At 57.1% G+C, this 14,339-nt stretch overlaps 1 protein-coding gene across 1 annotated transcript; it reads right to left on the bottom strand.

Moving 5' to 3' along the window:
• Positions 1 to 3,440: 3,440 nt before the first annotated feature.
• On the bottom strand, positions 3,441 to 12,494 carry LOC135548945 (uncharacterized). The gene is made up of 2 exons (XM_064979039.1): positions 11,401 to 12,494; positions 3,441 to 5,583 (listed from the first exon to the last, which is right to left on the bottom strand). Exons 1-2 carry the CDS (start codon positions 12,492 to 12,494, stop codon positions 3,441 to 3,443), a joined length of 3,237 nt encoding a protein of 1,078 aa, XP_064835111.1.
• Between the last annotated feature and the right edge of the window lie 1,845 nt (positions 12,495 to 14,339).

The raw sequence follows: 14,339 nt of genomic DNA, 5'->3' as shown, positions 1-14,339 counted from the left end.
CTTTAACATCTGCCTCCAAAAACAAAACAAACAAAAAACACGTCAAGTTTTTCTCCCTGGTAACAATCCCAGAACATGGAGATGGGTTAGGGTTAATTTCATTGTTGTCACCATGGAGATGGGTTAGGGTTAATTTCATTGTTGTCACCATGGAGATGGGTTAGGGTTAATTTCATTGTTGTCACCATGGAGATGGGTTAGGGTTAATTTCATTGTTGTCACCATGGAGATGGGTTAGGGTTAATTTCATTGTTGTCACCATGGAGATGGGTTAGGGTTAATTTCATTGTTGTCACCATGGAGATGGGTTAGGGTTAATTTCATTGTTGTCACCATGGAGATGTGTTAGGGTTAATTTCCTTGTTGTCACCATGGAGATGGGTTAGGGTTAATTTCATTGTTGTCACCATGGAGATGGGTTATCACTCCAGTGTAAATTGCTAAATTGTAATTACTTCGCCAATATTGGCCTATTTATTGCCTTGCCTCCTTACAACATTTGCACAAACTGTGTACAGATTTTCCTATTGTGTTATTGACTGTGCGTTTGTTTATTCCATGTGTAACTCTGCATTGTTGTTTTTGTCGTACTGCTTTGCTTTATCTCTGCCAGGTCACAGTTGTAAATAAGAACTTGTTCTCAACTTGACGACCTGGTCAAATAAAAATGAAATAAAAAATAAAAAAGAACGAAGTAAATAGTCTGAATACTTATGTAAATGTTTTTTTTGCTAAAATTTCAAAAACCTGCTTTTGCTTTATCATTATGGGGTATTGTGTGTAGATTAATGAAGAAAAAAATTATTTAATCCATTTTAGAGTAAGTTGTAACGTACATTTTTTGGGAAAAAGTCAAGGGGTCTGAATACTTTAACGAAAGCCCTGTATTTTGGGCGGATTAAAACCCTCTCGCTTCGTCTCTTCTCTTCTTCTCTGGCCATATGTATGTCTATGGGTTCTAATAGTCTTGGTCATAGTTCAGAGGTCAGTTGAGAGTTTCTGAGCATCCTGAACGGTCAGTGCCACCAGTTTAGCACACATTAGCAAGAACACCTGGAAGAGTAGCTGCTGCCTTGGCAGGAACTAATGGGGATCCATAATAAACCCCAGGTAGAGTAGCTGCTGCCTTGGCAGGAACTAATGGGGACCAATATTAAACCCCAGGAAGAGTAGCTGCTGCCTTGGCAGGAACTAATGGGGATCCATAATAAACCCCAGGAAGAGTAGCTGCTGCCTTGGCAGGAACTAATGGGGATCCATAATAAACCCCAGGTAGAGTAGCTGCTGCCTTGGCAGGAACTAATGGGGACCAATATTAAACCCCAGGAAGAGTAGCTGCTGCCTTGGCAGGAACTAATGGGGATCCATAATAAACCCCAGGTAGAGTAGCTGCTGCCTTGGCAGGAACTAATGGGGACCAATATTAAACCCCAGGAAGAGTAGCTGCTGCCTTGGCAGGAACTAATGGGGATCCATAATAAACCCCAGGTAGAGTAGCTGCTGCCTTGGCAGGAACTAATGGGGACCAATATTAAACCCCAGGAAGAGTAGCTGCTGCCTTGGCAGGAACTAATGGGGATCCATAATAAACCCCAGGTAGAGTAGCTGCTGCCTTGGCAGGAACTAATGGGGATCCATAATAAACCCCGGGGAGAGTAGCTGCTGCCTTGGCAGGAACTAATGGGGATCCATAATAAACCCCAGGTAGAGTAGCTGCTGCCTTGGCAGGAACTAATGGGGATCCATAATAAACCCCCAGGTAGAGTAGCTGCTGCCTTGGCAGGAACTAAATGGGGATCCATAATAAACCCCAGGTAGAGTAGCTGCTGCCTTGGCAGGAACTAATGGGGATCCATAATAAACCCCAGGTAGAGTTGCTGCTGCTTTGACAGGAACTAATGGGGATCCATAATAAACACACACAGCTAGACACACACACACAGCTAGACACACACACACAGCTAGACACACACACACAGCTAGACGCACACACACAGCTAGACGCACACACACAGCTAGACGCACACACACAGCTAGACGCACACACACAGCTAGACGCACACACACAGCTAGACACACACACACAGCTAGACACACACACACAGCTAGACACACACACACAGCTAGACACACACACACAGCTAGACACACACACACAGCTAGACACACACACACAGCTAGACACACACACACAGCTAGACACACACACACAGCTAGACACACACACACACACAGCTAGACACACACACACACACAGCTAGACACACACACACAGCTAGACACACACACACACACACACAGGTAGACACACACACACACACACACACAGCTAGACACACACACACACACACACAGCTAGACACACACACACACACAGCTAGACACACACACACACACAGCTAGACACACACACACACACAGCTAGACACACACACACACACACACACAGCTAGACACACACACACACACACAGCTAGACACACACACACACACAGCTAGACACACACACACACACAGCTAGACACACACACACACACAGCTAGACACACACACACACAGCTAGACACACACAGCTAGACACACGCACACAGCTAGACACACGCACACAGCTAGACACACGCACACAGCTAGACACACGCACACAGCTAGACACACACACACACAGCTAGACACACACACACAGCTAGACACACGCACACAGCTAGACACACACACACAGCTAGACACACGCACACAGCTAGACACACGCACACAGCTAGACACACGCACACAGCTAGACACACACACACAGCTAGACACACACACACACAGCTAGACACACACACACACACAGCTAGACACACACACACACAGACACACACACACAGCTAGACACACAGACACACACACACAGCTAGACACACAGACACACACACAGCTAGACACACACACACACAGCTAGACACACACACGCACCCTAACTTCCTTTGACCTGGGTCCTATGGGGATAGGGTGTGTTTTAAGACGCTGTGTGGTGATTTATAGTAACGTGTCCATTAGGATCTTTGAGGAGGAAGCTCTATTAGATTGATTCTCTTCTGCCCCTCCTCTCGACGACGACAGAGCTCGGCTTAAAAAAAAACTGCCAGGGTAGTGCTATCCTCGTGTTTTTCCTCTCACTTTACCCCGCCTCTTGCTCAGCGATCATCGACACACACACTTTCCCTACTCAGATGAATAATAGATAGTCTGATGCGTTTGTTTGTCCATCTGTATACGAGGCAGCAGTGTAAAACAACGCAGCACTCTGAAAAACATTAGACTGATTTTAATCGCCCTCACAGCAGTGGAAATGGAGATGATTTATGGGAAGGAGTGGAGTGGGACTGGCTGGTGGAGGGGGTAGCTGGTGGAGGGGGGTAGCTGGTGGAGGAGGGGAACTAGCTGGTGGAGGAGGGGAACTAGCTGATGGAGGGGGAGTAGCTGGTGGAGGGGTAAGTAGCTGGTGGAGGGGTAAGTAGCTGGTGGAGGGGGTAAGTAGCTGGTGGAGGGGGTAAGTAGCTGGTGGAGGGGGGAGTAGCTGGTGGAGGGGGAGTAGCTGGTGGAGGGGGTAAGTAGCTGGTGGAGGGGGTAAGTAGCTGGTGGAGGGGGGGAGTAGCTGGTGGAGGGGGGGGGTAGCTGGTGGAGGGGGAGTAGCTGGTGGAGGGGGAGTAGCTGGTGGAGGGGGAGTCGCTGGTGGAGGGGTAAGTAGCTGGTGGAGGGGGTAAGTAGATGATGGAGGGGGAGTAGCTGGTGGAGGGGGTAAGTAGCTGATGGAGGGGGAGTAGCTGGTGGAGGGGGTAAGTAGCTGGTGGAGGGGGTAAGTAGCTGATGGAGGGGGAGTAGCTGGTGGAGGGGGTAAGTAGCTGGTGGAGGGGTAAGTAGCTGGTGGAGGGGGAGTAGCTGATGGAGGGGGAGTAGCTGATGGAGGGGGAGTAGCTGATGGAGGGGGAGTAGCTGGTGGAGGGGGAGTAGCTGGTGGAGGGGGAGTAGCTGGTGGAGGGGGTAAGTAGCTGGTGGAGGGGGTAAGTAGCTGGTGGAGGGGGAGTAGCTGGTGGAGGGGGTAAGTAGCTGATGGAGGGGGTAAGTAGCTGATGGAGGGGGGGAGTCGCTGATGGAGGGGGGAGTCGCTGGTGGAGGGGGTAGTAGCTGGTGGAGGGGGTAAGTAGTTGGAGAGGGGGAGTAGCCGGTGGAGGGGGAGTAGCCGGTGGAGGGGGGAGTAGCCGGTGGAGGGGGGGAGAGTAGCCGGTGGAGGGGGAGTAGCCGGTGGAGGGGGGAGTAGCCGGTGGAGGGGGAGTAGCCGGTGGAGGGGGGGAGTAGCCGGTGGAGGGGGGAGTAGCCGGTGGAGGTGGGGGAGTAGCCGGTGGAGGTGGGAGAGTAGCCGGTGGAGGGGGTGGAGTAGCCGGTGGAGGGGGTGGAGTAGCCGGTGGAGGGGGTGGAGTAGCCGGTGGAGGTGGGAGAGTAGCCGGTGGAGGGGGGTGGAGTAGCCGGTGGAGGGGGGTGGAGTAGCCGATGGAGGGGGTGGAGTAGCCGATGGAGGGGGTGGAGTAGCCGATGGAGGGGGAGGTGTAGCCGATGGAGGGGGGAGGTGTAGCCATGGAGGGGGAGGTGTAGCCGATGGAGGGGGGTAAGTAGCCGATGGAGAGGGGGAGTCGCCGGTGGAGGGGGAGTCGCCGGTGGAGGGGGTAGTAGCCGGTGGAGGGGGTAAGTAGTTGGAGGGGGGAGTAGCCGATGGAGGGGGGGAGTAGCCGGTGGAGGGGGAGTAGCCGGTGGAGGGGGGGAGTAGCCGGTGGAGGGGGGAGTAGCCGGTGGAGGGGGAGTAGCCGGTGGAGGGGGGAGTAGCCGGTGGAGGTGGGAGAGTAGCCGGTGGAGGGGGGTGGAGTAGCCGGTGGAGGGGGGTGGAGTAGCCGGTGGAGGGGGTGGAGTAGCCGGTGGAGGGGGGTGGAGTAGCCGGTGAAGGGGGGTGGAGTAGCCGATGGAGGGGGTGGAGTAGCCGATGGAGGGGGGAGGTGTAGCCGATGGAGGGGGGAGGTGTAGCCATGGAGGGGGAGGTGTAGCCGATGGAGGGGGGTAAGTAGCCGATGGAGAGGGGGAGTCGCCGGTGGAGGGGGAGTCGCCGGTGGAGGGAGTCGCCGGTGGAGGGGGTAGTAGCCGGTGGAGGGGGTAAGTAGTTGGAGGGGGAGTAGCCGATGGAGGGGGGAGTAGCCGATGGAGGGGGAGTAGCCGGTGGAGGGGGGGAGTAGCCGGTGGAGGGGGGAGTAGCCGGTGGAGGGGGTAGGTAGCCGGTGGAGGGGGGTGGAGTAGCCGATGGAGGGGGGGGGATGGAGTAGCCGATGGAGGGGGGATGGAGTAGCCGATGGAGGGGGAGGAGTAGCCGATGGAGGGGGAGGAGTAGCCGATGGAGGGGGGGAGGTGTAGCCATGGAGGGGGAGTAGCCGATGGGGGGTAGCCGATGGGGGGGGGTAGCCGATGGGGGGGGGGGGGGTAGCCGATGGGGGGGGGGGTAGCCGATGGGGGGGTAGCCGATGGAGGGGGTAGCCGATGGAGGGGGGGGAGTAGAAATAGCTGAGGAGGAGGGAGGAGGATGGGAGTGGATGTGGGGTGAGCACTTACAAAATATTTCACTAAATGTGGAGTCTCTCTCTGCCTGTGAGTCCATTAGCTCAGCACGGTGTGTTTGTCTGCTCTTAAAGCTGGTTATGTCTTGTTGTGCTGAGCAGGACAGCAGGAAGCACAGCAGCAAGCCTCCACTTCCTCACTAGTCTGGGGAGAGGAAGAAACGTGGCTGTAAGCTGCTGTGTGTGAGCGTGTCTCTCTCTCTCTCTGTGTGTGTGTGTGTGTGTGTGTGTGTGTGTGTGTGTGAGAGCGAGATAGACATTGCGAGGTTAGCCTAAGTAATGGACTGAGGTTTGTCTGGTAACCCTTGAGAGGAGCTGAAGGAGTGAAGGAAACAGACAGGAAAGCTCTCCATTTAGACACATTATTTACTGATGGACAGCTAGATTTCCTGCCCTCTGTTTAGTGTCTTTCCCAGAGATAAAGGATTTATCTTCTTTGAAGATGGAGCATCATCAGAGCTGCTTACAATGGCTACAAAAGGATATAAAACATCTCTGGCACCATTACAACAACATAAATACTCATGCTGGTTTCAGATTCAAAATGCTAGAGACGGGTGGAGACGATTAAACCGACCAGCAGCCCGACCGGTGGAGAGACTGGCCATAAGAGGGACGGGCCGGTAGAGAGACGGGCCGGTAAGAGAGACGGGCCGGTAAGAGAGACGGGCCGGTAAGAGAGACGGGCCGGTAAGAGAGACGGGCCGGTAAGAGAGACGGGCCGGTAAGAGAGACGGGCCGGTAAGAGAGACGGGCCGGTAAGAGAGACGGGCCATTAGAGGGACGGGCCATTAGAGGGACGGGCCATTAGAGGGACGGGCCATTAGAGAGACGGGCCGGTAAGAGAGACGGGCCGGTAAGAGAGACGGGCCGGTAAGAGAGACGGGCCGGTAAGAGAGACGGGCCGGTAAGAGAGACGGGCCGGTAGAGAGACGATCCATTAGAGGGACGGGTTATTAGAGAGACGGGCCGGTAAGAGAGACGGGCCGGTAAGAGAGACGGGCCGGTAGAGGGACGATCCATTAGATAGACGGGCCGGTAGAGGGACGATCCATTAGAGAGACGGGCCGGTAGAGAGACGGGCCGGTAAGAGAGACTGGCCGGTAAGAGAGACTGGCCGGTAAGAGAGACTGGCGGTAAGAGAGACGGGCGGTAAGAGAGACGGGCCGGGTAAGAGAGACGGGCGGTAAGAGAGACGGGCGGTAAGAGAGCGGGCCGGTAAGAGAGACGGGCCGGTAAGAGACGGGCCGGTAGAGGGACGGGTTATTAGAGAGACGGGCCGGTAAGAGAGACGGGCCGGTAGAGAGACGGGCCGGTAGAGGGACGATCCATTAGAGAGACGGGCCGGTAGAGGGACGATCCATTAGATAGACGGGCCGGTAGAGGGACGATCCATTAGAGAGACGGGCCGGTAGAGAGACGGGCCGGTAGAGGGACGATCCATTAGAGGGACGGGTTATTAGAGGGACGGGCCGGGAGATAGACAGGCCGGTAGATAGACGGGCCGGTAAGAGGGACGGGCCGGTAGATAGACGGGCCGGTAGAGGGACGCTCCATTAGAGAGACGGGCCATTAGAGGGCCGGGTTATTAGAGAGACGGGCCGGTAAGAGAGACGGGCCGGTAAGAGAGACGGGCCGGTAGAGGGACGATCCATTAGAGAGACGGGCCGGTAGAGGGACGGGTTATTAGAGAGACGGGCCGGTAAGAGAGACTGGCCGGTAAGAGAGACTGGCCGGTAAGAGAGACGGGCCGGTAAGAGAGACGGGCCGGTAAGAGAGACGGGCCGGTAAGAGAGACGGGCCGGTAGAGGGACGATCCATTAGAGAGACGGGCCGGTAGAGGGACGATCCATTAGATAGACGGGCCGGTCGAGGGACGATCCATTAGAGAGACGGGCCGGTAGAGAGACGGGCCGGTAGAGGGACGGGCCGGTAAGAGAGACGGGCCGGTAAGAGAGACGGGCCGGTAGAGGGACGATCCATTAGAGAGACGGGCCGGTAGAGGGACGGGTTATTAGAGAGACGGGCCGGTAAGAGAGACGGGCCGGTAAGAGAGACGGGCCGGTAAGAGAGACGGGCCGGTAGAGGGACGATCCATTAGAGAGACGGGCCGGTAGAGGGACGATCCATTAGATAGACCTGCCGGTCGAGGGACGATCCATTAGAGAGACGGGCCGGTAGAGAGACGGGCCGGTAGAGGGACGATCCATTAGATAGACGGGCCGGTAGAGGGACAATCCATTAGAGAGATGGGCCGGTAGAGAGACGGGCCGGTAGAGGGACGATCCATTAGAGGGACGGGTTATTAGAGGGACGGGCCGGTAGATAGACGGGCCGGTAGATAGACGGGCCGGTAAGAGGGAAGGGCCGGTAGATAGACGGGCCGGTAGAGGGACGATCCATTAGAGAGACGGGCCATTAGAGGGTCGGGTTATTAGAGAGACGGGCCGGTAAGAGAGACGGGCCGGTAAGAGAGACGGGCCGGTAAGAGAGACGGGCTGGTAGAGGGACGATCCATTAGAGAGACGGGCCGGTAGAGGGACGATCCATTAGATAGACGGGCCGGTAGAGGGACGATCCATTAGAGAGACGGGCCGGTAGAGAGACGGGCCGGTAGAGGGACGATCCATTAGATAGACGGGCCGGTAGAGGACAATCCATTAGAGATGGGCCGGTAGAGAGACGGGCCGGTAGAGGGACGATCCATTAGAGGGACGGGTTATTAGAGGGACGGGCGGTAGATAGACGGGCGGTAGATAGACGGGCGGTAGATAGACGCGGGCGGTAAGAGGGACGGGCCGGTAGATAGACGGGCGGTAGAGGGACGATCCATTAGAGAGATGGGCCATTAGAGGGTCGGGTTATTAGAGAGACGGGCCGGTAAGAGAGACGGGCCGGTAAGAGAGCGGGCGGTAGATAGACGGGCGGTAAGAGAGACGGGCGGTAAGAGAGACGGGCGGTAAGAGAGAGACGGGCCGGTAAGAGAGCGGGCGGTAAGAGAGACGGGCGGTAGAGGGACGGGCCATTAGAGGGACGGGCCATTAGAGGGACGGGCCATTAGAGGGACGGGCCATTAGAGGGACGGGCCATTAGAGGGACGGGCCATTAGAGGGACGGGCCATTAGAGGGACAGGCCATTAGAGAGCGGGCCATTAGACGGACGGGCCGGTAGAGGGACGGGTTATTAGAGAGACGGGCCATTAGAGGGACGGGCCGGTAGAGGGACGGGCCATTAGAGAGACGGGCCATTAGAGGAACGGGCCGGTAGAGGGACGGGCCATTAGAGGGACGGGCCGGTAGAGGGACGGGTTATTAGAGAGCCGGGCCATTAGAGGGACGGGCCATTAGAGGGACGGGCCATTAGAGGGACGGGCCGGTAGAGGGACGGGCCGGTAGAGGGACGGGCCGGTAGAGGGACGGGCCGGTAGAGGGACGGGCGGTAGAGGGACGGGCGGTAGAGGGACGGGCCGGTAAGAGAGACGGGCGGTAAGAGAGACGGGCCGGTTAGAGAGACGGGCCGGTAAGAGAGACGGGCCGGTAAGAGAGACGGGCCGGTAAGAGAGACGGGCCGGTAAGAGAGACGGGCCGGTAAGAGAGACGGGCCGGTAAGAGACGGGCCGGGCGGTAAGAGAGACGGGCCGGTAAGAGAGACGGGCCATTGGCGAGACGGGCCATTGGCGAGACGGGCCATTAGAGGGACGGGCCGGTAGAGGGACGGGCCATTAGAGGGACGGGCCGGTAAGAGAGACGGGCGGTAGAGACGGGCCGGTAAGAGAGACGGGCGGTAAGAGAGACGGGCAGTAGAGAGACGGGCCGGTAGAGAGACGGGCGGTAAGAGAGACGGGCGGTAAGAGAGACGGGCGGTAAGAGAGACGGGCAGTAAGAGAGACGGGCCGGTAAGAGAGACGGGCAGTAAGAGAGACGGGCCGGTAAGAGAGACGGGCGGTAAGAGAGACGGGCCGGTAAGAGAGACGGGCCGGTAAGAGAGACGGGCCGGTAAGAGAGACGGGCCGGTAGAGAGACGATCCATTAGAGGGACGGGTTATTAGAGAGACGGGCCGGTAAGAGAGACGGGCCGGTAAGCGAGACGGGCCGGTAGAGGGACGATCCATTAGAGAGACGATCCATTAGATAGACGGGCCGGTAGAGGGACGATCCATTAGAGAGACGGGCCGGTAGAGAGACGGGCCGGTAAGAGAGACTGGCCGGTAAGAGAGACGGGCCGGTAAGAGAGACGGGCCGGTAAGAGAGACGGGCCGGTAGATAGACGGGCCGGTAAGAGAGACGGGCCGGTAAGAGAGACGGGCCGGTAAGAGAGACGGGCCGGTAAGAGAGACGGGCCGGTAGAGGGACGGGCCATTAGAGGGACGGGCCATTAGAGGGACGGGCCATTAGAGGGACGGGCCATTAGAGGGACGGGCCATTAGAGGGACGGGCCATTAGAGGGACGGGCCATTAGAGGGACGGGCCATTAGAGGGACGGGCCATTAGAGAGACGGGCCATTAGACGGACGGGCCGGTAGAGGGACGGGTTATTAGAGAGACGGGCCATTAGAGGGACGGGCCGGTAGAGGGACGGGCCATTAGAGAGACGGGCCATTAGAGGAACGGGCCGGTAGAGGGACGGGCCGGTAGAGGGACGGGCCATTAGAGGGACGGGCCATTAGAGGGACGGGCCATTAGAGGGACGGGCCATTAGAGGGACGGGCCATTAGAGGGACGGGCCATTAGAGGGACGGGCCGGTAGAGGGACGGGCCGGTAGAGGGACGGGCCGGTAGAGGGACGGGCCGGTAGAGGGACGGGCCGGTAGAGGGACGGGCCGGTAAGAGAGACGGGCCGGTAAGAGAGACGGGCCGGTTAGAGAGACGGGCCGGTAAGAGAGACGGGCCGGTAAGAGAGACGGGCCGGTAAGAGAGACGGGCCGGTAAGAGAGACGGGCCGGTAAGAGAGACGGGCCGGTAAGAGAGACGGGCCGGTAAGAGAGACGGGCCGGTAAGAGAGACGGGCCGGTAAGAGAGACGGGCCGGTAAGAGAGACGGGCCGGTAAGAGAGACGGGCCGGTAAGAGAGACGGGCCGGTAAGAGAGACGGGCCGGTAAGAGAGACGGGCCATTGGCGAGACGGGCCATTGGCGAGACGGGCCATTAGAGGGACGGGCCATTAGAGGGACGGGCCGGTAAGAGAGACGGGCCATTGGCGAGACGGGCCATTGGCGAGACGGGCCATTAGAGGGACGGGCCATTAGAGGGACGGGCCATTAGAGGGACGGGCCGGTAAGAGAGACGGGCCATTAGAGGGACGGGCCGGTAGAGGGACGGGCCGGTAGTAATACAGGTCTATATAGGGGACCTACATCATATTAATAATACAGGTCTATTTAGGGGACCTACATCATATTAATAATACAGGTCTATATAGGGGACCTACATCATATTAATAATACAGGTCTATATAGGGGACCTACATCATATTAATAATACAGGTCTATATAGGGGACCTACATCATATTAATCATACAGGTCTATATAGGGGACCTACATCATGTTAATAATACAGGTCTATATAGGGGACCTACATCATATTAATAATACAGGTCTATATAGGGGACCTACATCATATTAATAATACAGGTCTATTTAGGGGACCTACATCATGTTAATAATACAGGTCTATATAGGGGACCTACATCATATTAATAATACAGGTCTATATAGGGGACCTACATCATATTAATAATGGATGGAGAGACTGGGCCAAACATTACAGGAAAGATGTGCTGTGTTGGTATTGTGTGTTGTTCTGGGCGGTGTGTTGTCCTGGGCGGTGTGTTGTCCTGGGCGGTGTGTTGTTCTGGGCGGTGTGTTGTCCTGGGCGGTGTGTTGTCCTGGGCGGTGTGTTGTCCTGGGCGGTGTGTTGTCCTGGGCGGTGTGTTGTCCTGGGGGGTGTGTTGTCCTGGGCGGTGTGTTGTCCTGGGCGGTGTGTTGTCCTGGGCGGTGTGTTGTCCTGGGCGGTGTGTTGTCCTGGGCGGTGTGTTGTCCTGGGCGGTGTGTTGTCCTGGGCGGTGTGTTGTCCTGGGCGGTGTGTTGTCCTGGGCGGTGTGTTGTCCTGGGGGTGTGTTGTCCTGGGCGGTGTGTTGTCCTGGGCGGTGTGTTGTCCTGGGCGGTGTGTTGTCCTGGGCGGTGTGTTGTCCTGGGGGTGTGTTGTCCTGGGCGGTGTGTTGTCCTGGGCGGTGTGTTGTCCTGGGCGGTGTGTTGTTCTGGGCGGTGTGTTGTCTTGGGCGGTGTGTTGTCCTGGGCGGTGTGTTGTCCTGGGCGGTGTGTTGTCCTGGGCGGTGTGTTGTTCTGGGCGGTGTGTTGTTCTGGGCGGTGTGTTGTTCTGGGCGGTGTGTTGTCCTGGGCGGTGTGTTGTCCTGGGCGGTGTGTTGTCCTGGGCGGTGTGTTGTCCTGGGCGGTGTGTTGTCCTGGGCGGTGTGTTGTCCTGGGCGGTGTGTTGTTCTGGGCGGTGTGTTGTTCTGGGCGGTGTGTTGTTCTGGGCGGTGTGTTGTCCTGGGCGGTGTGTTGTCCTGGGCGGTGTGTTGTCCTGGGCGGTGTGTTGTCCTGGGCGGTGTGTTGTCCTGGGCGGTGTGTTGTTCTGGGCGGTGTGTTGTTCTGGGCGGTGTGTTGTCCTGGGCGGTGTGTTGTCCTGGGCGGTGTGTTGTCCTGGGGGGTGTGTTGTCCTGGGCGGTGTGTTGTCCTGGGCGGTGTGTTGTCCTGGGCGGTGTGTTGTCCTGGGCGGTGTGTTGTCCTGGGCGGTGTGTTGTCCTGGGCGGTATGTTGTCCTGGGCGGTAAAAGCTCACTGTAAAAGCTACAGTTTGACATTTTCATGGTGGAATATGGACTTAAAAGCAGGGCCGGTTTCCCAAAAGCATTTTTAAAGATGTTTTACTTAGAACCATGACACTATGGTTTTAATGATGAACTTCGCCATTAGATGCTTTTGGGAAACTGGGCCCAGGTCATTTTAGCAAATCGCAACAGATCCCAGTAGCCATCATCTCTGCCTGTTGAGCCCACGCATAACTATTTGTGGCTGTAGAGATTCTGAATGCGTGTGAAGAGGTGGTGCCGGCCGCTGTGGACCCCTGCGGTCAACCTGAAACAGGCCACGACACAACGCAGCCTGGCTACGCTTAAGAACATGGACACGCAGAAACTACAGACCCTGGCTACCAACCAACTGGCTGCAGACACCGCAGACAAGGTACAGCACAACCCCTAACCCCTGACCGTTAACCCCTGACAATAGGCTAACTCTCTGATTCAGATGGGTGGGGTTAAATGACTCATGCACCTCTCTGATTCAGAGGGATTGGGTTAAATGACTCCAGCACCTCTGATTCAGAGGGGTTGGGCTAAATGTCTCCTACACCTCTCTGATTCAGGGGGATTGGGTTAAATGACTCCTCCACCTCTCTGATTCAGAGGGATGGGGTTAAATGACTCTTGCACCTCGTTGATACAGAGGAAGACATTTTGGTTGGATACATTCTGCTGTTCAACTGACTAAGTATCACTTTCCCTACTGCACTACCCCTGCCTGACCCCTAACCCTTCCTACCAACCTGCTGGCTGCAGACGGGGTACAGCATCACCTCTGGCCCTAGCCCCTATCCCTGACCCCTAGCCCCTATCCCTGACCCCTAGCCACTATCCCTGACCCCTAACCCTGGCTACCAACCTGCTGGCTGCAGACAGGGTACAGCATCATCTCTGGCCCTAGCCCCTATCCCTGACCCCTAGCCCCTATCCCTGACCCCTAACCCTGGCTACCAACCTGCTGGCTGCAGACAGGGTACAGCATCATCCCTGACCCCTAGCCCCTATCCCTGACCCCTAACCCTGGCTACCAACCTGCTGGCTGCAGACAGGGTACAGCATCATCTCTGGCCCTAGCCCCTATCCCTGACCCCTAGCCCCTATCCCTGACCCCTAACCCTGGCTACCAACCTGCTGGCTGCAGACAGGGTACAGCATCATCCCTGACCCCTAGCCCCTATCCCTGACCCCTAACCCTGGCTACCAACCTGCTGGCTGCAGACAGGGTACAGCATCATCTCTGGCCCTAGCCCCTATCCCTGACCCCTGACCCTGGCTACCAACCTGCTGGCTGCAGATGGGGTACAGCATCACCTCTGGCCCTAGCCCCTATCCCTGACCCCTAGCCCCTATCCCTGACCCCTAGCCCCTATCCCTGACCCCTAGCCACTATCCCTGGTACCCTACCAACCTATCCCTGGCAGATGGGGGGATACAGCCAGCCTGCAGAGTGGTCCAACCTGCTCTGCAGACTGGTGGGCCCTGGTATCCTGACCCAGGGACCTACCCTGGCTCAGGTGGGCTGGCCCCTACCCTGACCCTAACCCTGGCTACCAACCTGCTGGCTGCAGACGGGGGTACAGCATCACCTCTGGTCAGGTGGGCTGGTACAGGGTCCCTGACAGGCAGAGTGGTCAGGTATCCCTGACCCCAGAGTGGTCCCTGGGCTGGTACCAAGGCAGAGTGGTCAGGTGGGCTGGTACAGGGTCACAGATCAGGTGGGCTGGTACAGGGTCAGGCAGACCCTCAGGTGGGCTGGTACTGGGTCAGGCTGCAGAGGCAGAGTGGTCAGGTGGGCTGGTACAGGGTCAGGCAGAGTGGTCAGGGGGCTGGTACCCAGGGTAGCCA

Source organism: Oncorhynchus masou, chromosome 11, assembly GCF_036934945.1.
Source record: "Oncorhynchus masou masou isolate Uvic2021 chromosome 11, UVic_Omas_1.1, whole genome shotgun sequence".
Lineage (NCBI taxonomy): Eukaryota > Metazoa > Chordata > Actinopteri > Salmoniformes > Salmonidae > Oncorhynchus > Oncorhynchus masou.
This window is presented reverse-complemented; position numbering and strand designations above follow the sequence as displayed.

Bases quoted from the DNA above. Each gene is read 5' to 3' on its own strand.
- LOC135548945 (XM_064979039.1), bottom strand. From the start codon at position 12,494: ATGTCAAACTGTAGCTTTTACAGTGAGCTTTTACCGCCCAGGACAACA. The intron at 5,584-11,400 runs GTAATGTTTGGC...CCTCCTCCTCAG, and splicing joins CAACACAGCACATCTTTCCT to CTATTTCTACTCCCCCCCCT.